Below are 22,153 nucleotides of genomic sequence, written 5' to 3'. Positions count from 1 at the left end.
CGTGAAATGTAGGGTAGCCCATACATTCTACGACTCTTCACTTTCCGCACAAACTCTAGCGAATCTAATCGAAGTTACGTTTTCATTTTAAAATGGCATTCTGAAATACCAAGAAATTTATTATGATCATTCAAGTGACATCATAGACTAAACTAGTTTTCGTTGCTACAAATTGTAATTCAATATAACAATACATTCCGTATACAGTAAACTTGATTTCATGACTAAAAAAATTATCTGTAGGTAACAACCCTTATTTAACCCTTATTTTTATTTTGTTTTAACTACTGTTATGTATAAAGGGAATTAATTTAAGAAGGTTATTCTAAACATAATACATATATAATAACTGAATTTGCATCACTTTATTTTAATTAATATTTAGCATCACAATTCTGACTTTTTTACTGTGTCTAAGCTCGTGGTATATCATCAGATATATCAGCAATAATATATGCCACCGCAGTCCAGAACGCCGCACACAGATCTAACTCATCAGGATCTTCTACGTTCATTGTATCTCCTTCAGTATGATGATACCAGAAGTACTTTTCATTAGCGTTATGTAGACCAGCACCCGGTACGCCAGTATCAGTTATAACCGTTATATCTGAGCCAGGACTATCGTCTTCAACCAGCTCTGAAGCTCCTATAGATTCGAAAAGCTTTAAGATTTCGCCTATGATGCATCTGGCTTTTTGACTGCCTGCTACGGCCAAACCAAGCGGCGCAAATGTTCCTTCATCTGATTCCATTATAAAGTTAATATTATCACTCTCATTTTTATGTTGTTTTTCGTATGTGTAAGCACCGACGAGACCTAGTTCTTCCGCAGTCCAGAATATCGATCGTATGGTTCTTTTAGGTCTTAAGTTTAGCCTTTTCAGAATAACAGGTGCCGCCCAACTAATAAATAAGCCACCTCCATCATCCATAGCACCTTGACCAACATCCCAACTATCTATATGACCAGAAACAATTACTAATTTCTCTGGAAGAACAGTGCCTTTAACATCTATCAATGTATTTCTTGATGTCTTAGTATCAAATGTGGATTGCATTTTGATATTCAACTTGACTTTTACATCACGATCGACTAATCTCCTTATCAAATCAGCATCTTCAAGAGTGATAGCCGCCGTTGGAATTTTATTTACAGCATCGTCATAGACTTGTGATCCAGTGTGGGGAGTATAAATGGAAAACGGTGTTATTGATCTAACAAGTGATGCTACAGCGCCTTTAGCTGCCGCTTTGGTTGCACTTTGGCGTCTGTAAACTACAGTTTCGCCATAAGTTGTAAACTCAGGATCGAATAGAACTATTTTACCAGTGACTTCATCGTTTGTTGCATTCTCCAGCTCGTCGAAATCGTTAAAGACTATAACTTCAGCTGTGATTCCCTCTGGTGGTGTGCTCACACTTCGCCCCAAGCCTAGGAGCGCAATGTTTTTCACTCGAGGTTCTAGCATAGTTATGTTTTCTTCTACTCGAACCCAATGGGGTACCTGAAAATATTTACAATATGTACATTTGCGAAAATCTTGGATCTGTAATTATATACCTGATAGGATTGAAATTGATATTTCATCCATGTTATATTTGGCTTTAATAGTATTTAATAAACAGTTGTGTAATCAAAATAATTGCGAGTTGGATCAAAAAGGTTAAAGGATGACTCACGCTAGACCGGGCCGTGCCCGGGCCCGGGCGTCCGACATGTAATTTTCTATGACGGGTGATCGGTGATCACTTGGTGCTTTCCATAAAAAACGAAGAGCCGGTTCCATAAAAAACGAAGAGCCGGAAGCCCCGGAATGGCCCGGCCCGGTCTAGCGTGACTCAACCTTAATGGTTTTTTTTTCTTTAAATTGAAGACATATAAAAAATAAGTTATAATAACGATCTATATACATTTTATTACATAGGCGGTAAACAAAACTCTTGCAAGTTCTTTTGTTCATAATATATAATATCAATAGGTACTTGAAAGCTAAGATTACAAAACATCAAGAAATCTAAATTATTTAGCAGTTTGTTTACAAGAAGATGCAATTTTGTATTATAATATTTTACCTCTACTTCTTCAGTGGTGATGTCATTTAAATCTTCATTTCTAGCCAGCTGTATCATGTAGTCGATGGATTTCTCCAACACTTCTGACCCTGACGGCCGAGCGCCAAATGTGTCTACGAACTTTGCGAGTCTGTAATAAATAATAAATAAATTAATAAATATTATAGGACATTCTTACACAGATTGACCAAGTCCCACAGTAAGCTCAAATGTACCTACATATTGTAATGCAACATAAAGGCATGTTTAGGTACTTATAGAGACGCTTACAGACGTAGTGCATAATTATTATCCATCGTATTTTCACGGAAACTTACGAACGTGTCTTACTATTCTAGTCAGTCTCGGTACAAAAAGTACTGACATTGACTAAATTAGCATGACAAATACGAACGTTTCCAAGAAAATACGATGGAAAACAATAATTAAGCACTAATATCTGTACCCCTTATTCAAAAAAAATATCAACCTCCTACAAACCACTGTTCAAATTTGTCTCTTTCTAACAAACATGAATATCAAAATCAACAACGAGAAACGATTATCAACAGTTCTTATTTACTGGCCGAGGTCTGTATAACTACATATTTAACTGTTAAACTGAGCCGGATAGCGGAAACTTTGCTCAGCACAGCGGCGTGGCGGAAGGAGACGCTTTGCGCACGGAGAACAGAAAAAAATATTTTACTCACTCGTCATAAGTTTTCCGCTTAAAATCGCCATTGGTCACATAATTCAATATCTGGTCCCTAATATCCTCATAGGAAGCGATTTCCTTTATCAATTCTTCACCCAACAATGATTGGCAAACATTTTCTTTTGATAAAACCCTCGCTTGGCTTGTAGCTATTATGCAAAGGGCTAGTAATATTGTGAGGCCCATTGCTAACCGTTTGTAGTGAGATGCTGCGATGGGGATATCTGCTTTTGTAGTTTTGGTTTATCGGTATCTAAAGTTGTATTCATGTTGCTTACAGAGTACGGGCGACGCTGTGACATTATTAATAAAAGAAAAGAAGTACTTAGATCGATTAATTAAATAAAAAGAGTAAATATTAGGGGACATCTTACACAGATCAACCTAGCCCCAAACTAAGCAAAGCTTGTGCTATGGGTGCTAGGTGACGATATAGGTACATACTTATGTAGATAATTAATACATACTTATATACATAGAAACACCCATGATTCAGGAAGAAATATTTGTGTTTTACACAAATATTTGCCCTTACCGGGATTCGAACCCAGGACCATCGGCTTCGCAGGGTCAGTACCCACTAGGCCAGACCGGTCGTCAATGTTGATTTACATATAAGATAACAAATTAGCTAGCGATATTTTAAGAGATGGTACTTTATACTTAAGCAATAGCTTTAAATAGAAATTAAGAAAACTATATTTCTTTTCATTTACCGAAAAACAATATAATTAAATCTAAATTGCATTTTACTGGTACAATGTCTAACACTCTCTGTCATGTCAAAAATTTGTTCGTATTAAATGTCATTGTCAACGTGTCATTTGATTTATCAACGTGAAGTGGCCAGTTAAGTGTTAGGTAAAAGAAGTTCTAGAATCTGTTCAATTGAGGTATCATTTAATTATCTCATTAAGGGTGTTTTTACGTAGCAAATTCGTTTTCCAATTTTCTCGAAAACGTAGCGCTCCGGCCCGGTCTAGCGTGAGTATACGTATTCTGGTTGGTCTGAGCATTTGCCTCGCCTTCCAATGCTAATACAAAAATCTTAAAGCTCAACTATCAGTTGCAGACACTGATAATTTACTTTAGATGACAGCGGCTGTTATCTTTGTTTGATCCACAGACACTTGAACGATACTTTAGAGATAGGGACCGACTGAATTCCTCGAACTTGGCATATTAAAATGTGGTAAGGTGAAGCGGGGTAACTCAAACGTATGCGTACGTACTTTAGTTTTAAAAATACGTAAGTGCTTAAGATATACCATGAGTAATTATAGTTTGTGAATACATCAAAATAAACGTATACAATATATGTACATAATCATAAATAAATATAATTTGTGACTCCTTCCATCTCCTCACTCCCACACTATACTTACTCTTTGACTCCAGTCGATATCAATTACTTAACAATTAACAACAATAAAGGGCCTTCAATTTGCGAAGGCCTAACTAATCAAATCATTTCCAATATCTATTGTAGGTATTGTCGAAGAGTAAGAAACCTTATGATTTTTCATTAGCTCACAATACTCAATATTCTTAGGTCTTCCCTTTGAACGGTCCTGTTTAGTAGGATATCAAGAATATAATGAACAATTGATTTGTACTACAATAGTTATTTGTTTTACAAGAGGGCAAAGTTGTTGTTTAACCGCTCGTGCTAATATTGATACCCGAGCAAGCGAAAGATTCCAAAATTGAACCACGAGCGTAGCGAGTGGTTCGAAAAATCGAATCTTGAGCGTTGCGAGAGTTTCAAAGCACGAGGGTTAAACAAAATTTGCCCCCGAGTGAAACACAAAAATTTTCACCATGCCAACCCGAAGCAAAAATTAAATGTAAAATATCAAACAAAATCATACCAAATCAAATTCAAATGAATATAAGAAAACAACTCAAAATTTGCATTTGATTAGTTTGCCTCACATGTGAATTATACTGATAGCAAAGTGCAACTTTGCTATCCGTTTTTGAAGTGCAAAGTAAGCCTTTCCGAGCTGGTGTGGTGAAAACAATTATATTTACTTTCATTAATTATCATTTCATTTTATAAATTGCCTATAGTGTTGCTACTGGGGTAAGTAAGTACAGTGAGTATGACGCACTTTTGTCTCACGGCTCGATTCGGAAAATGAATTAGATTTCTACTAGACTTTAACAAGTTACGATACGGATAATTTAAAGATATTTGTAAGATAGATGTCACATTTGACGTTTCCGCGATTCTGGAGGCCCTCTTGAACGATTTCGACAAGTTATGACTTAGATATCCAAGTCACATCTAGTCGATATCTAATGTAGATCTAGTTGATCTCTAAATCGTCTCAAGATCTTGTGATTATCTCGAAATCCGAATAGGCCTGTACGGCGATGCCGATTGTTCCTTGATTGAAATAGTACATTACGATACGACAAATTCGCGACTCGTGTGGATTTAAAACACTCCCTTCGGTCGTGTTTCAATTTATCGCAACTCGTTGCGACTTTTCGCACTTGCATCGTGATGGATATGGGTCGGGAGGGCGCACAAATGACACACAACGTAGCTGTTAGCGAACTGCTTTATTTAACCCGTTACCTGGTTTATATCACGGTGGGCGCAGCCACCACGCGTACTTACATCTACCTATGCATGCATACACAACACATCGTAATGTACTATTTGTACAAGTAATGAAAACAACATGTTATTCTTTGTGAATATTTTGGCCTTTACAATCAGTGTGGTGAATAGGTACAAAAAAATATAAAGTAGCCAATAAAAAAATACAACGTACCCCATCTATTCCTAATTCTAAAAAATATCATTTTAAAATAGGCATTCATACATTTTTTGTAAAAAAAATACTTGTAGCGTGTGAAGTGTCGGTTTTCATATTATAAGTGGCGTCGCATACTGATCAATACATTACTGCACTTAGTACTTATCCCAATATTACACTATCTATTCTATTCAGTAGGTCTATTATGGATGGCTTTATCCAAGTGAAAAATATCTGTCACTTTTTAACAGAGCGCGATTGAAAGTGACGGATACCGTTTTATCGCGCTGTCACGTAGACAAGAACGACCACCATATCCATCCAGCTACTCAATGCCAAGTTCAAATGTAAGTTAGTTTATTAATACACATCCAATACTTACTCATCATAAGTTTTTCCTTTAAACGGCCCCGTCCTAACATAGTCCACAATATCTTGCACAACAGAATCATACGAAGCGATTTCTTCAGCGAATTCCGAGTTATCACACGCTTTCAACTCCACATAACTTTTTTTCTTCTTAGCACTGTGCACTTGGGCGATAAGAAATAGAAATACAAGTACGTATATATACGAGTATATGTTAGTTGTAAACATTTTATCGGTGCGTCTGGTGCGGTGTTAAGTTGCACTGTGAATGGGCGTTGTGGTTGTGTCATTAGCCATGAGTGTGTAGTTACACATGACACAATACTAATGACTCGAATGTTTAGACTATTCGCATACACACAGTATCCTTACCACGAGTTTGACACTAGGGAATGCAATAACCGGCCGAACTTCATAACCGGTTTCGGTTACGGTTATTTTCAACAAAAAATGATAAATTTACAATAAAGTAATTAAAAAACGAAAATAAAGGTAAAGTATTAGGGAATGTGAGTATAAGTCTTCGTTTTTTAATAAAACACACAAAATAGGTACAGAAAAAATAAAATATGACCTTGGGCTTGATACAATATTCAATAAAATATTTCATAATAAGGGAAGTAAATTTGGTATATTTTCATTATTAAAGTACACGAATGACAATAAATATAGTCACAGGCGTCACAGCCGAAAAATGCAGGATTTTGTAGTCATTAGATGATAAAAACATAGAATTTAAGTCATAAATAAATAACCGACAATAACCGTAACCGGTTATTCCAGTTTCGAATATTCGGTTATGAAATTTTGACAAAATATTCGGTTACAACCGATTATTTCGGTTACGGTTATAACCGATTTGCATTCCCTATTTGACACAGACTATTCTATTTAATTAAATTACACAAACGGGTCTACCGCGATATAATTTAATTGTTTTCACATCGTCTTTCCGTGACCAAAGCTGATGTAACTCGGCTGAAACGTTGAAATTTAAGGTAAAAACAATGAAATGATATCGCGGTAGACCCGTTTGTGTAATTAAATATGTGTACAAAACGCGAGAGTTTAAAGTGTTATATTCTATTTTATTTTACTTTATTAGGTATTAGGTACACTAAACAGATATATTACGATATCATGGGCTACAATCGCACATTATGGCTTAAATCTAGCACGTGATCATGTTTTACAATAAAGCGGAAATATTACAAACTAATAACACCATATTATAGCTACATTGAAAACTATCAGAGAAGAAACTATCTAAACATTACAATATAAGTAAGCGAATAATGAACACAAATGATTATTCTGACGGCTATTCGCTTGCGACTGCTTTTACTAACAATGCATCTCACTTGTTGACATTGGTGCAAGCGAGATGCACTGCGTTTGAGTTTATTTACTGCGTGCATGTGTTATCAAAATCGTTGCAGACTTATCTTGGTCATAGTTAGTTACATTCAATTTCAAGTTAAATTTAAACTTTTTCACCCTTCTGAAAAGGAAACTAAAAAGCGCTTTCACAGAAAAATGGTTAATTTAATATAATGTTAACAAATTTTAAGACAAACAAGCCCGAAGCAATTTTATTAATCCAAGATGTACTTAATTAATGTTGAAAATGCTGAGCTTTTAGGGAGAAAGGCTATTGAAAAGTACAGTGTTAATTTGAAAGGCAGAAACAATGAGGAAACTGGTTAATTGGCGATTTGCAAAAGATTTTTTTATTAAATTGAACATTATGGGCGCCCGCTAGCTGGCGCAGGTGCACGGAAATATGCTCCGTCACGTCACAGAATAAGGGCCACTTGCACCATTCACTAATCCGGGATTAACCAGTTAAACCTGGAGTTACCAGTTACAATTTGACACTGGATTACCGGTTTAATCGCTTAACCCCGGGTTAGTAGGATAGTGCAAGTGGTCCTTAGTAGGTAATAGTTGGCTACTACCGTACAGAGGGGAACCTCCTACAAAACCAAAGTTTGACAGCGGTTCAGGGACGAATCATGCTGTCCCTTTCGTATGGCACTATCCGTTTCGGCTATTTAGGGTTGTCAAAATTCAAGTAATTATCTGTGGCTGAGCACGCAAAGGGACGTCAATTTATGCCAACCCTAATAATTGCTCGGAGCAATGCTGAGCCGAACGGAGCCGAGAAAGCCCGAACGTTCTAGTTTCCTACCCCTGGCTCCATGCAACCGCGGCAGCAAGCGAACGCCCCTAAAATTTCCACGAAACAAAATCCCCGTAGCAAAACAGAGGGCCTACCGCGAACCACGTTCAACGTGTTGCCTCCTTGTCAAACTTACGTATTACGAATTTACAAGTGCGGCAGAGAGGCGACACGTCGAACGTCGTTCGCGGTAGGCCCTCTGACAACAACGCATATGCAACGTCCTTTACCACACACAATGGCTGCATTTAAAGTTGATGGAGCTATTCAGATGCATCAAAGAGAGTGAATGGAGCGAACAGTGCACATCCGTCGCAATCATGTGGGGCACTGTTATGAACAGCAAAAGAATTTGAAATAGAGAGTTATTGTCATGGTAAATTATGTAGCTACAGTACATTTACTGCCATCTTTCAACAGACGATTAAAATTGTTAGAACGCCATTTGACTTTGATCATTATTATTTCACTGATATGTGTTAACTTGTTAAATATTAATATTCACGCCATCTACTCGAGAGTAGGCTGAAGGTTATGGCGCCATCGCTCAAAAAGATTGCACCATACCTTTGGCCTTGTGTCGAGTAGATGGCGTTAATATTAATATTTAACATGTTAACACATATCAGTAAAAGAATAAGGATCAAAGTCATATGGCGTTCTAACAGTTTAATCTTCTGTCAAAAGATGGCAGCAAATTACAGTGGCTACATAATTTACTTTGACAATCCGCCTCTATACTCTAGTTTCCTACCCCTGACTCCAAGTAAACGCGCCAGCCAGCGAACGCCCTAAAATTTTCACGAAACAAAACTCCGTAGCAAAACAGACATCACAAACACACACTAACAACGCATATGCAACACCACACACAATACCACACACAATAGCAGCGTTTAAAGTTGATTGAGCCATTCAGATGCATCAAAGAGAGTGAATGGAGCGAACAGTGCACATCCGGCGCAATCATGTGGGGCCCTGTTATGTACGAGTAACAGTCAAGATTTGAAATATCGACGCGGACTAACGGCTCGATTCGGGAAATTAATTAGAGATTTACTAGATATGAAATAGTAATGATATGTGACGTTCCATGGCAAAAGGTACCTTATGGCGGCTGGCGCCGCGATTCGGGAAATGAATTAGTGATTCACTAGATATGAAATAGTAAAGTTATGTGACGTTCCACGGCAAAAGGTACCTTATGGCGGCTGGCGCTTACGTCGCATATGGCTGCAATAATATTGGAGCGACGTTAATAATAGCGTAAGCGCCAACCGCCATAAGGTACCTTTACCCGTGGAACGTCACATATCTTTACTATATCGTATCTAGTTAATCTCTAATTCATTTCCCGAATCGCGCCGTAAGTGAACACAATATAATAATAATATAATATAATATGTGAAGTTCCATCGTTAAAGGTAGGCGCTTACGTCGCGTAGCACCTTCGCACAGGTTACAAAAACCGGCCAAGTGCGAGTCGGACTCGCGTTCCAAGGGTTCCGTATATTACACAATTTTTAACAATCAGTGCCGGATTAAGATATTTTGATGCCCTAAGCATTTCTAGGTGCCCCTTCTCCCTAGGGTCATCAAGATTACATTGATTTTTGGGTAAATTGAGAGAAGTTCATTGCCGCATTACAGCTGAGAATGGAAATCAGTCATATCATTTTATCACGAAAATTGACAGTGCCGCAGCAGTAATGTTGCAACAGAGTACCTAATGCTGTTGCAGTCGCCACCCGAATGTCACCTTTATCATACCTTATAAAGTTATTGAAAACGCGAGCGAAGCGAGCGCGAAAATTTTTCGATATAAAAACGCAATTTTAGTTATAGTCCCAACCAGGCGCGAATCCAGGATTTCATACAGAGAAGGGATGGGACAGTTTTCTATCAGCCTAGCTTCGCATAGGGCTCGATATTTAAGGGTCTCAGCGAGGTTGTTTTCATGCATAAAATATGCAAGAAAGCAGAGAGCTTGGAATTGAATTGGCGAAGTGTGAGAAAGGCAGTAGGCCCAGCTGCGAAAGAGGAAAGCTTGGATTTGGATCCACGCCCAAGTGTAATTAAGGCAGAAGATCAACTTTGCCGTAAGGCAGAAGGCCTCGCATAAGACCTAACGCCGAACCGCAAAAGAGTGGGTTGAAATCGAATCTATGCATGTAATCACGACTCTTCTACTGCTACCGATTGTTTCCCAAAGAATTACGCGCCATTATTTTTGCAAATTAGCTTTTGGACAGCTAAAAAAATCGTGTGGTAAAAACGGGTGTCATTCTGAATCCCTAACAACGTTTGTCCTAAAGTCACTTGCCCTAACTGGTTTGTCCTAATGGGCACATGCCCTAACGATCAATTGTCATAACGATTATTTTCCATAATGTAATGGTTAGCCTAAGACTCATTTGCCCTAAGCATTTGTACCATAACTATCAAGATCCCTAATGTTTTTTACCATATTCTTCGAAATCCCTAACAATGTTTGGCATAAAATAACATGTTCTAACTGTTTTGACCTAATGGCTATTACCCTAATGATCAATCGTCATAACAGTTACTTTTCCTATTGATCAATTATCATAACAATTACTTTCCATAATGAATGGTAACGAACTGTTGCCACAAAAGTGGGTTAGGTTAGGTTAGAACCGTGACCCTCGCAAAAACGAACTGCTGCCACAAAAGTGGGTTAGGTTAGGTTAGAACTGCGACCATTGTAAAAACGAAATGTTGCCACAAAAGTGGGTTAGGTTAGGTTAGAACTGTGATCCTCGCAAAAACGAACTGCTGTCACAAAAGTTGGTTAGGTTAGGTTAGAACTGCGACCATTGTAAAAACGAAACGCAATAGGGAAATCAAAATTAGGGCATACGAGTGTTAGGTCAAGCAACGATAGGCTAAGTGAAATTAGGTAACATGATGGTTAGGATATATAATTTTTAGGCCTAACAATAATTAGGCAAAAAAATAATTATGCTACATAACATTAGGATAAATACTCAATATGGAAAGTGTCATTAGGGAAAAAGATATTAGGACAAAAAAAAATCGCCCATTCGATAATAGGGAAACCAAAATTAGGGAATACGCGCGTTAGGACATCTGATCATTATGACAAACAATATTAGGGGATGCAAAGATAGGAGAAAAGATTTTAGGGATTCAGATATAGATCCGGTAAAAACGATGTGTCTGTCCCTAATTTTAAAATTTGTTCACCTTTTTCAACCTGGCATTTTGGTGCCCCCCCTGAACGTGGTGCCGTAAGCACGTGCTTGTTTTGCTTATTGGTTACAAAGTCTTTATTAATTCAACCATTAAAGTCGACGAGTACAAAAAACTTTGAGCTAGCTCTCAATTTAACATATTTTTTTAAACATTATTTTTAATTTGACCTTACAATTACTCGTAAGTAGGTAAGACCGTTAAATATTTAAAATGATTATCTTATCAGAAAATTATCACTAATTACTCCAAGAAAACTACTACTCTAAGTAATCCGGCACTGTTAACAATGTATTTTTTATGTGAAACGTGAGTAAAATCTCTTTAAAAAATCCGTAGGGGTCGGACCAAAAACTGTAATTAAGTCCGACTCACGCTTGACTGTACAATTCAGTAGCGGCGGCTTCATACAACCCGATTCCCACCGGCTTGCCTAAAATATATTGCTACATATATATCCATAATGAAAACACTACGTATTACCTTGGCATCGATAACACGATTTACTAAAGCTTCACTATTGATTAAATTTCAACTAATCATAGCGGGCGCGCGGGCAACTAAGTTTAAGCTTGAATATTCATTCATGAGCCACCACACACATACGAAAACTCACGCACACGCTCATAAAGTTCGCTAAAGAAAGTCCGCGTATTTACGCTTCAAAATAACACGGTTTTGTATCGAGTTATTCATTTAAATAAAAACCTTAAACGTAACAATATAAGGTTTATATTGGAAAAATGCACGCACACAGTCAAAGTCCGCGAGTGGCGCAAGTGCTGCACACCACAACAACCGTGTATTCACTTGCTGCTTCATTTGAATTTAAACCTTAAAGATTTATATTGGACTGTAATGTTTCACAATTTTGAATCGAGTCGCGTTTGCCGCTCGTGTGGTTAATGTTGCCATACCAACATTGAATTGAATTAATGGGTAAAATTTTATTGTATTTTGCTATCATTAATACCAAATTTTCAAAAAACCTTTAAAAAAAGAAATTTTATTACAAAATCCAAGAATATTATGGAGTCGCAAGTTTAGTTAAGGTAATTTGATAACGAGGGTTTCTTCAAAGAAAGTACTGTTTATAAATTTGTAGTAATAGGTTTTGGAAGTCGTGGGTGAAAATGGAATAATATTATGACAACACACAATTCCGGTTGTTGCCAAGATTTGTTGTTATTGTTGTTTTTATTAGAGTTTTATAGGTTTTAATGAGATTTTACTTAGTTTTGTGCATATATTTATATATAAAGACTAAAGCAGTGAATTTTTGAGTGTTATAAGTGTTGCGTATTGTTCGTGCAGGTGTTTCAAGGTCAGTCCTTGTTTTTAACAAGCTTTTATTAGGTCGACCTGTATGTAACTATGTACAACATTAAACTTGAAAGAAAGAACGTGTCATAAACGTCAACGTCAATAAAATTTATTTTCATTATTTTACTTCATTATATACGTATTTTCCATGGACCTAGAATACTACGGACGTAGTTTTGCTAAGACAAAAACTGTGATTCCATCATCCACCAATTTCCTAGTATTTACGCGTGACACACACACATTGACAGTTATCTCAATGCCCTCATCCACCAATTTGCCGTCAGACGGATCGAAACGTCAGTGAAGTAAATTTGTCCAAGAAAAATGTAAAATATCGCGGCATGCGTAGTTAAATCCTGCAAGAATTGTACCGATCGAAAGAAAAAAAGTGACGGAATAACTTTTCATATCTAATTTTATCAATTATCACGGTATAGTACATAAAATCTCCATATTTCATTGTTTATAAATGCGAAAAAGGAGTGTGACCAGTAAGTTGAATAGGGTAATTTCCCGAAAGTAGGGTAATTGATGCCCTTCTTATTAAATCATTATGTATATAAGAGATAATTTAGGATATTTAGGTAGGTAAATAGCTTAATTATTGATTTTGCATTTCAAACTATGTCGGTATGGTAATTTCGCGATAATAAGGAGATTAAAGACGTTTACATGAATAATGTTTGATAGTTAACGTTTATTTGTTATGTAAGGCAAACATACTCATGGTGCTCGACGCGGTCCCAGTCCAGTACATGTCATCTTGAAACTTAAACCATTATCAATAGAGGTGACAGCAAGGTGTCATCTATTGGGCATTAACATGTCGAGCACTAGTACATTTACCTTATATTTATTTTTTGTTTAAAACCAGATGTGTTAAGGGGCCCACTGATTAACAGTCCACCGGACGGTATCGGCCTGTCAGTTGTTCGGAACTGTCAAAATTTTGTTCTAACTGACAGGCCGATACCGTCCGGTGGACTGTTAATCAGTGGGCCCGTTTACAAGTTAAATATCATTAGGTATTGAAAATAATATTTGCACAAAGTAATTTGCAAGTAATGCGCATTTTCAAGACCTATAAAATCAGTTAGATACACACTTTTTTATTGTCTAACGTAAAACTGTCCTACTTTAATATTTGAAAACAAGGACAATATTGAAAATAATTGTTTCACCATTAGGGGAGAATTTGTGTTACATGGTATCACTCGTCTACACGCACTCTTTCAAACCGTCCGCCATTGCAGTGTCACAGTTTGTCTTAAGTGACTTTCCCTCTGTCAAATATATAACTCTATGGTATTTTCTTTGATATATATTTATAAATTTGCTAAAATACTATTCGATAATGGTTCTGTGTAGTAAATGTAGCACGGTGACCCACAGAAATTTTCTGGATTGTTGTTCCTGCCACTCCAGGTACTGCCTAGACTGTCTAGAAGAAATGGGCGTAAGTTTTAAACGGTTTACCCTTATGACCATAGAAAATAAAAGTAACTGGAAATGCCGTCACTGTAACCAAAATTATGGAAAGACGAATATCGTTAATAAAACCAGTCAATTACTCCTATACCGAATCCCAGTACTTCCAACGCTCCTTCTGTTCCTATCTACGAAGCAGATAACTCCATGTTTGGAAACATCACAACACGGCGAGAGCGGTCTCCAAATGTACTAAATACTAGTGTGCAGTATTGCAATGAGACTTTCCGCGACGACATTCTTTACTTTGAAAGTATTCGATCTATTGTACGCCAGGAAATTGAAGAATCATTTAATGAACGTCTAATAGATAAAATTTGCAAGAGGGTGTCAGATGAATTAATCCCGACACTTATTAATAAGATTACTGCCGTACTACACAACAATGTTACAGGACTAAGTGAGCACAATGCTCCCATTGCAACTGCCGGTCCCGTCGCTACATCTGCCCCTACCTACACCTCCACCCCTGCTGCTCCCGTCGCTACATCTGCACCTGCCTACACCTCCACCCCTGCTGCTCCCGTCGCTACATCTGCACCTGCCTACACCTCCACCCCTGCTGCTCCCGTCGCTACATCTGCACCTGCCTACACCTCCACCCCTGCTGCTCCCGTCGCCGCTTCTGCTACCACCACCGCAACTACCAATACTTATCCATCCTACTCCGCTGCCGCCGCCGCTGTAACCACCACCACAGCACCAGCTTCTCCTATCCTACTACCAGTCCAGCCCGTTATTCGCTCCAGTCCCAAGGCAAGAACAAACAACGATTCCAAACCTAACAAAAACAAAGACAATCAAGTGTCTACTACTCCTGCCGCACCGCTTAAGGTACCACCATCAACATCTCGCGAAACAAATCCAACCCAAAATGGCCTATCAGAAATTAACGACCATAGAAAGTCACTAAAGGGAATCACACGGGGCTGTGCTACCACTTGCATTTCTCAACTCCAAGCGTCTGAATGGATGAGACAAATTCACCTATATTATGTGAAGTTGGGAACCCCCGATGATGTAGTTAAAAATCATTTAAAAGTTATTACAGGTTATGATTGTGACACATTTAAAGTTGAATGTCTTAAATCCCGCGGTCAATATGCTTCATTTAAGCTTACTGTGCCATCGAGTCTGTTAGATAGAATTATGATCCCTGATAACTGGCCAAAAGACGTATGTGTCAAACCTTGGAATCAGCCCTTTCGACAAAATTACGCAGACAAATACAATACATAACAAAAACCGCTTTACTAGAATACAAATAATATACCAAAATGTTAGGGGACTACGTAGCCGAACCTCGCTCTTTTATAGAAATGCCCTCGCAAGTGCCTGTGACATATTTGCGCTCACTGAAACATTTCTAACTAGCTCGATACAAGATGCTGAGCTCTTCCCGTCGAACTACACCGTGTTCCGTAAGGATAGAGCAGGCGACGCGGGATGGGGAGGAGTTCTACTAGCAGTGAAAGATATTTACAAACCTCAGTTAGTAATGCAAATTGATGGCTTGACACCAGACATGGAGATATTATTTGTTATACTTCATATTAAAAATAATAAAATTCTTATATGTGTAGCATACCTACCGCCAAATTATAATAGAGATCAGTATCTTCGCGTACTAACGTGTATTGAGAATGCAATTTGTACATTTTCTACCATAAAATCCATTATTATTGGCGATTTCAACCTCTCCTCATGCACAAAAACTGTAGTTGACCAATTTAACTGTTTCACCGAATTTTGCAAACTTAGGCAATTAAACAAAATTTGTAACGAATATGGAGGCATTTTGGATTTAGTTTTAACTAGTCTCAGTGACGTGTGCGTGGGTAGCGATGTCGAGCCGTTGATACCAATAGATCCATATCACCCACCTTTAGGAGTGACTGTCACCCTGCCAAGAGGACAGACAAGACGGACCACATTATCTTCACCGTCACGTAGTGTTGAACATAGTGATGCTCCGACCGGATGGAATTTTTTTAAAGCTGATTTCCCTGCCTTGTATACAGAACTAGAGTCTATTGACTGGTCTGATATTCTTAATTCAAATAACATTGATTCTGCGGTAGACGTTTTTTACAAAAAACTCTACGGCGTTTTCAATGTTACTGTGCCCAAACGTTTACCCAAAACTAAAGTATATACATATCCATCGTGGTACACACCGGAAATCAAAAAATATATCGAACTAAAATACTATCACTTAAAGAAATTTAAATCATTAGGCATACAATTTAACCTCGAAATGTTTAAATACTACAGGTCTCTCGTAAAGGAGTTAATTAACAAATCTTATAAAAAATATCTTCATGATATTGAATGTAATATAAGTAAAAACCCTCAAGAATTTTGGAAATATGTAAAAAGTAAACAACAGAATAGAAACATAATATCTGAATACATATATAAAGGTAAAACAGTCGTTGATCAAGAAGCAGTCGATGCTTTTGCGTCCTTCTTCAGCTCCGTATTCCAGCCTGAAGCTCCGCAACTAGATCCCAAAAAAGCGGAACTGGAGGCTGGTAACAACAATGAATCTATGATTGCTATCCCAACTATCAGTATTTCAGAAATCAGAGCCGCTATTCGGAAACTCAAACCTAAGTCGTCAGCTGGGCCTGATGGTATACCCCCGTTTCTAGTCAAGGACTGTGTATGCTTGTTAGAACACTCGTTACTTCACATATACAACCTATCACTCAAGCTGGGCGTATATCCATCCCAATGGAAGGTCTCAAGAGTGACCCCAATTCCTAAGATAAGTAAGTCCTCCGATATCACAAACTTCAGGCCCATTGCTGTATTGTCCGTGTTTGGAAAAGTGTTTGAGACCATTCTAAACCACTGCTTACTTAATCAGATAAATCGTAAATTAGTAGATTGTCAACATGGATTCCGCGCTTCTCGATCCACTACTACCAACCACATTTGCTTCTTTGATAGCGTTTTGCGCCAAATGAATACTGCACGACAAGTTGATGTTGTTTATTTCGACTTCAAGAATGCTTTCGACTTAGTTGACAACGATACTCTCCTATGCAAACTGTCAGCCTTAGGTTTCACCCCTCAACTTCTTGTTTTCTTCTCTGACTACCTCAGGAATCGCACACAATATGTCCAATTAAATTCTTACCAATCTGAAAGGTATTACACTCGTTCCGGGGTTAGTCAAGGTAGCACTCTGGGGCCTACTCTTTTCTTAATCATGGTCAATGATCTGCCAAGTAATATATCAGGCGTGGAATCACTATTTTATGCGGATGATCTTAAAATAATTCAACCGGTCGTAAATCCATCCGACTGTACGGTACTCCAACAAACAATCAACATGGTTGACAGCTGGAGTAAAACAAACCGCTTGTACCTAAATGAATCTAAGTGCAAAGTAATAAGTTTTAGCCGGTCTGTAGATTATATCCTCCAGACATATACTCTTACTAACATTCCCCTTGACCGAGTAACAGAAATAAAGGATCTAGGGTTAACACTCGACACTAAGCTAAACATGCACTCACACATTATAAATATTTGCAAAAGTGCCTACAAAATTTTAGGGTTCATTATTAGAACGACTTCTGAATTTCGTGACCCTAAAATCGTAATAATTATTTATAATGCCTATGTTCGCAGCAAGCTTGAGTACAATTCTATCGCATGGGACCCTCGGGAAGCAAAATATACCATAATGGTCGAGCGCGTCCAACGTAAATTTGCTAGACATCTTTACAAAAGGTATTACGGATACTACCCATACTTATTTCCGTCATCCTTTGTATTGGGAATGGTAGGGTTAGAGTCTCTCGAGCTAAGGCGTAAGCAAACGCTTGCCTTACACTATTGTCTGCTTTTAAGAAATCGTATTGACAACCCATCCGTTCTGGAGCGTATGCGTATTTTTACCCCAGACAACTACATAGCTGCAGTAGGGCGTAGCGCACGTAGAGCCAGAAACCTTTTTGCATATCCAAATGTTCGCACCTATCACGGTTCAAACGCACCCACGTACCGAGCAATAGAATTACTAAATAACTTCATAGCTACAGTCCAAAACGCAGACATATTCGCAGACAAGTGGCCGTCCCTACAACGTAGTATCAGGATTTTTTTAAACTCTACCTATGTTATTTAATATCAGATTCTTTTTTTTATCTCTATGTAACTTAGTAATACATAATATGTATGTTCAATTATAAAGATAAGTGTGTAATACAATAAGTGTACCTACTAATTTTATGATACTGACTGATACTGACAACATATATGTACCTAATTAACAGTATAAGTGCCTTGGCTTGAGCTGTAAACTTATACATAGTGTTTGAATAAAGAATAAAGAATAAAGAATAAAGAATAAAGAATAAAGAATAAAGAATAAAGAATGGAATCTAAGGTAACTAATTTAACCATCTTCCAAGGATCGTAGCGTCATGAAAATTGGCAGCTGTATGTAGTTCTGATGACAATACAATAATATGATACTGTCGAACTGATCTGATGATGGAGACAGGAGGTCGCCATAAGAACTCTGTGATGAAACAACGCAACCTAATTGTGTTAGGGGTTTTTAGAATTGACTCGATGAGTATTAGTTGTCTGTCGTAAGAAAAGTATAGTCAGCGATAAAAGCTTGTACCAAAAATGAAATTTTTGCAAAAAACTTATTAGTTAGGATTGTTAGGAATTTAGGAGTAGGAATCCGCTTTTGTCATACTCGACATACACTGTTCATGTGACGTCAGTGATGACAAGTATGGCAAAGGTGGTTATACACTAACTGCAAAAGAACGCACCCAAGGACACACCTAGCGCTTTACTTTACCTTCGCTTATCATGAAAAAATAAGTACATAATGTAGGTGTTTAATGTAGGTGTTTTTTTTGCTCCGAGTTGTCTAGCGAAAAATTCCACGCGCCGCCACTAGTGTACATTTCTAATAGGTTTTCCTGTCATCTATAGGTATAGACCTATTTGATGTATTTTTTTTTAAATTTAAGACTTAGTCGTTTCGGAGATAAGGGGGGGGGGGGAATGGTAATTTTTTGCCTATTTTCTTGAATAACTTCTAAACTGTATATTCGAAAATTATAAAAAAAATATATTTGAGATCCTTACAATAAGCTCTTTCATTTGATATGTAACATGATATAGAATGAAAAATTAATTTTTTTCATTTTTTCATTTACCCCCCAAAAGTGGCCCCCATGTTTAAAATTCATTTGTTTACGTTACATGTCCGTATTTGGGTCACAAACTTACATATGTGTACCAAATTTCAACTTGATTGGTCCAGTAGTTCCGGAGAAAATCGGCTGTGACAGACGGACAGACAGACAGACAGACAGACAGACAGACAGACAGACAGACAGACGCACGAGTGATCCTATAAGGGTTCCGTTTTTTCCTTTTGAGGTACGGAACCCTAAAAAACCTCAACAAATTATACAAATATACACATGACACAACAATCATATTATGATAGGTGAAGACCGCATGAAAATCCATTTAGTAGGTAGGTAGTTTATCGCGAACATACATACACACATATAGACTCGGCGGGGGACTTTGTTTTATAAGGTTTGATTTATGATGATTGTATACAGGGTGTCCCTAGCCATTGGACAAAGCCGAAATGTAGGTACATATGCATTAGGGCATTTAGAACCAGTATACAAAGTATCATAACAATCGGTGTAGCGGTTACGAAGAAATTAACAAATTACGATTTTTTTACTTTGGAGCAACCTGTATGTGTTAGTAGCTCCTGAGGTAATAAATAGTATGTAACCTTCTTCGACCGGTTTGATTATCTTTTTATTTATGACATTAATGAGATTCTGACTTTTGACAAATGTCATCATTGCTGCACATTTTCAAACAAATTGTCAAAAGCACTGCCAATGATTAATACAGTATGTTTCTTTTTGTTGTCGATTATTGGAAATAACTTTTGTTTGAAAATTTTTTTTTATCTTCTGTTCTAATTAAAAAAAATATCACCGTTATAGCATTTCTTAGAAGTAACCCTACGTGGGATTTCAGGGTTTGTCCAATAGCTAAGGTCACGCTGTATAACTATATTATATGAACTTATATCGACCGGGATATGAACCGTGATAACCTTTTAGATTGTTTTCGAGCTCCCGATATTAAGGTTGAGGTGTTTTAGAGGTCGGGTCCATGGTATAATAATATACTCCGCCTGGTACTCTATTCGCGTCTTTTCTAGGTCACCTAACTGACACAAGCCTACGTCATCATGCGACAGCGCTATATGATAATATGCGATAGCGCTATATATAGCGGCCATGTTATTGTGACGTAGGCCTGTGTCACTCTGGGAATAGAAGACCATGTTTTAATAGACCATGGTCGGGTCGATATAAGTCTAGTGAAACTAACCGTGAATCATTCAAAACTGTTATATTATTTGAAGTTTTTAGATATGTGGCTTTCCACACAGAAGGTTCTTTACCTATACTACAAGTGCAATAAGAACCCTTCTCTTATAAAATTTTATAATACTCGTATGTATGCTGGTTTTAAGATATCATCGCAAGAAATCAATAATGCTGTAACCCGCAAAATCCAAATTTTACACCAGAGCGAAAAAACTTCGAGCTAAAACAAAAAAAATCATAACTTTTCAACGGTAAAAGGGATTGTGACCCCCTATGGAAGGAAATATTATTTATCCATGAGAATCTGTATTATCTAATTAGAAAATTAAGCTACTAACAAAGTTCAAAATAACGGACCAAAAACATCCATTTGTTGAAACAAGGGTGTTTGTTACGGCAGCAATTAATGTAAAGTTAATTAGCGAGTGGCAATAATTTACCCCAGGGTCAAATTTAAGGGACCATTAGATGATGCTAAATACTGTAATTTACCATTATTAAGTAGGTAAGTGGCTGCGAATCAAAAATTCTAGTCTCTTTTCCTTGTATGGAAAAAAGATTTTAACCATTTTTTTTTATATTAAAAATCATATATTGTACAGTGGTACTACTTAACGAAATTGATAACTAGCTTAAATCTAAAATAGGCCCTTGAGCAACCAATGATGCTGGCGGCATTTCCTCGCTGTATCGCAATGCTGCTATAACAATTAACCCACTTATTCATAAAACTTTACGGGCCTGATTTAGTTAAATTATGTTTTATGCCTTTCTTACTAATATACAAGTTAAAATGACTGATAAAGACAAACGATAGCTAATCGAGGTTTGTAGCGAGTTTATGAATAAGGGGTTAGAGTTTAAGATTTTATAAAACATTAAAGTACAGATGTTGCTAGTCGTCCTTGTCATTGACACAGTTGTGATGGTTAAAATTCGCGGTGAATGACGGATGGTTAGCTTGCAAAATTGGTAATGCGTTGGATCGGCAATTCAAAGATGTGGGGTCCCACGGTTTGGGCAAGTTTGGGGCTAAGTTGACAAGAACCCTTAGTGTAAATTTTGCGCGTTTGCGTTTCTCATTTTGTATGGGATTTTGAACAGCGCGCCAAGCTGGACATTTTGGAAACTCAAAATCCCATACAAAATGATGCTTAACGCAAACGAAAAAATAGGTAAATACATAAAAAAAGAATTTAATAAACACTAGGGGTACAGTGTAAGATTATCCCAAAGTATTTTTTATTTATTTATACACTAGGTATTATACCTAATCTACTTGAAATTGAAAGAAACCTTCGTATGACCAATTCGAACTTAGGTATGTACCTACCTACATTCCGATATCAAACTGATGTCGTTTTGTTTTCATTTGTCCGTGCGTCTCGCTCGTGCCAATACATAAACGAACAAGTTCGAGCGAAATGCACGCGCAAATTATAACAAAATGACATAATTTTGATACCGGAATTTAAAGTCTACTTGGAGTTGAAACTCTAGGTCTATGGGGTCCCAGCGCGCACCAGTTGTTCGCAGAAGTCGCGAAGCGTCTGGTTGACGTAACTAGTGACCGAAGAGCTGGCGGCTCCCTCACACAACG

General features: G+C 37.4%; 1 protein-coding gene across 2 annotated transcripts; it reads right to left on the bottom strand.

Annotated features, from left to right (window-relative positions):
- Positions 1-346: 346 nt before the first annotated feature.
- On the bottom strand, positions 347-6,179 carry LOC134806356 (carboxypeptidase Q-like). 2 transcript variants are annotated; one of them, XM_063779569.1, is made up of 3 exons: positions 5,927-6,179; positions 2,077-2,206; positions 347-1,508 (listed from the first exon to the last, which is right to left on the bottom strand). In XM_063779569.1, exons 1-3 carry the CDS (start codon positions 6,139-6,141, stop codon positions 414-416), a joined length of 1,440 nt encoding a protein of 479 aa, XP_063635639.1. In that variant the 5' UTR covers positions 6,142-6,179; the 3' UTR covers positions 347-413. The 2 variants fall into 2 exon arrangements, with proteins under 2 accessions (XP_063635639.1, XP_063635640.1); XM_063779570.1 differs by lacking the exon at positions 5,927-6,179 and adding an exon at positions 2,769-2,974.
- Positions 6,180-22,153: the final 15,974 nt, after the last annotated feature.

The sequence above is a fragment of the Cydia splendana genome, chromosome 3 (genome assembly GCF_910591565.1).
Source record: "Cydia splendana chromosome 3, ilCydSple1.2, whole genome shotgun sequence".
Classification (NCBI taxonomy): Eukaryota; Metazoa; Arthropoda; class Insecta; order Lepidoptera; family Tortricidae; genus Cydia; species Cydia splendana.
This window is presented reverse-complemented; position numbering and strand designations above follow the sequence as displayed.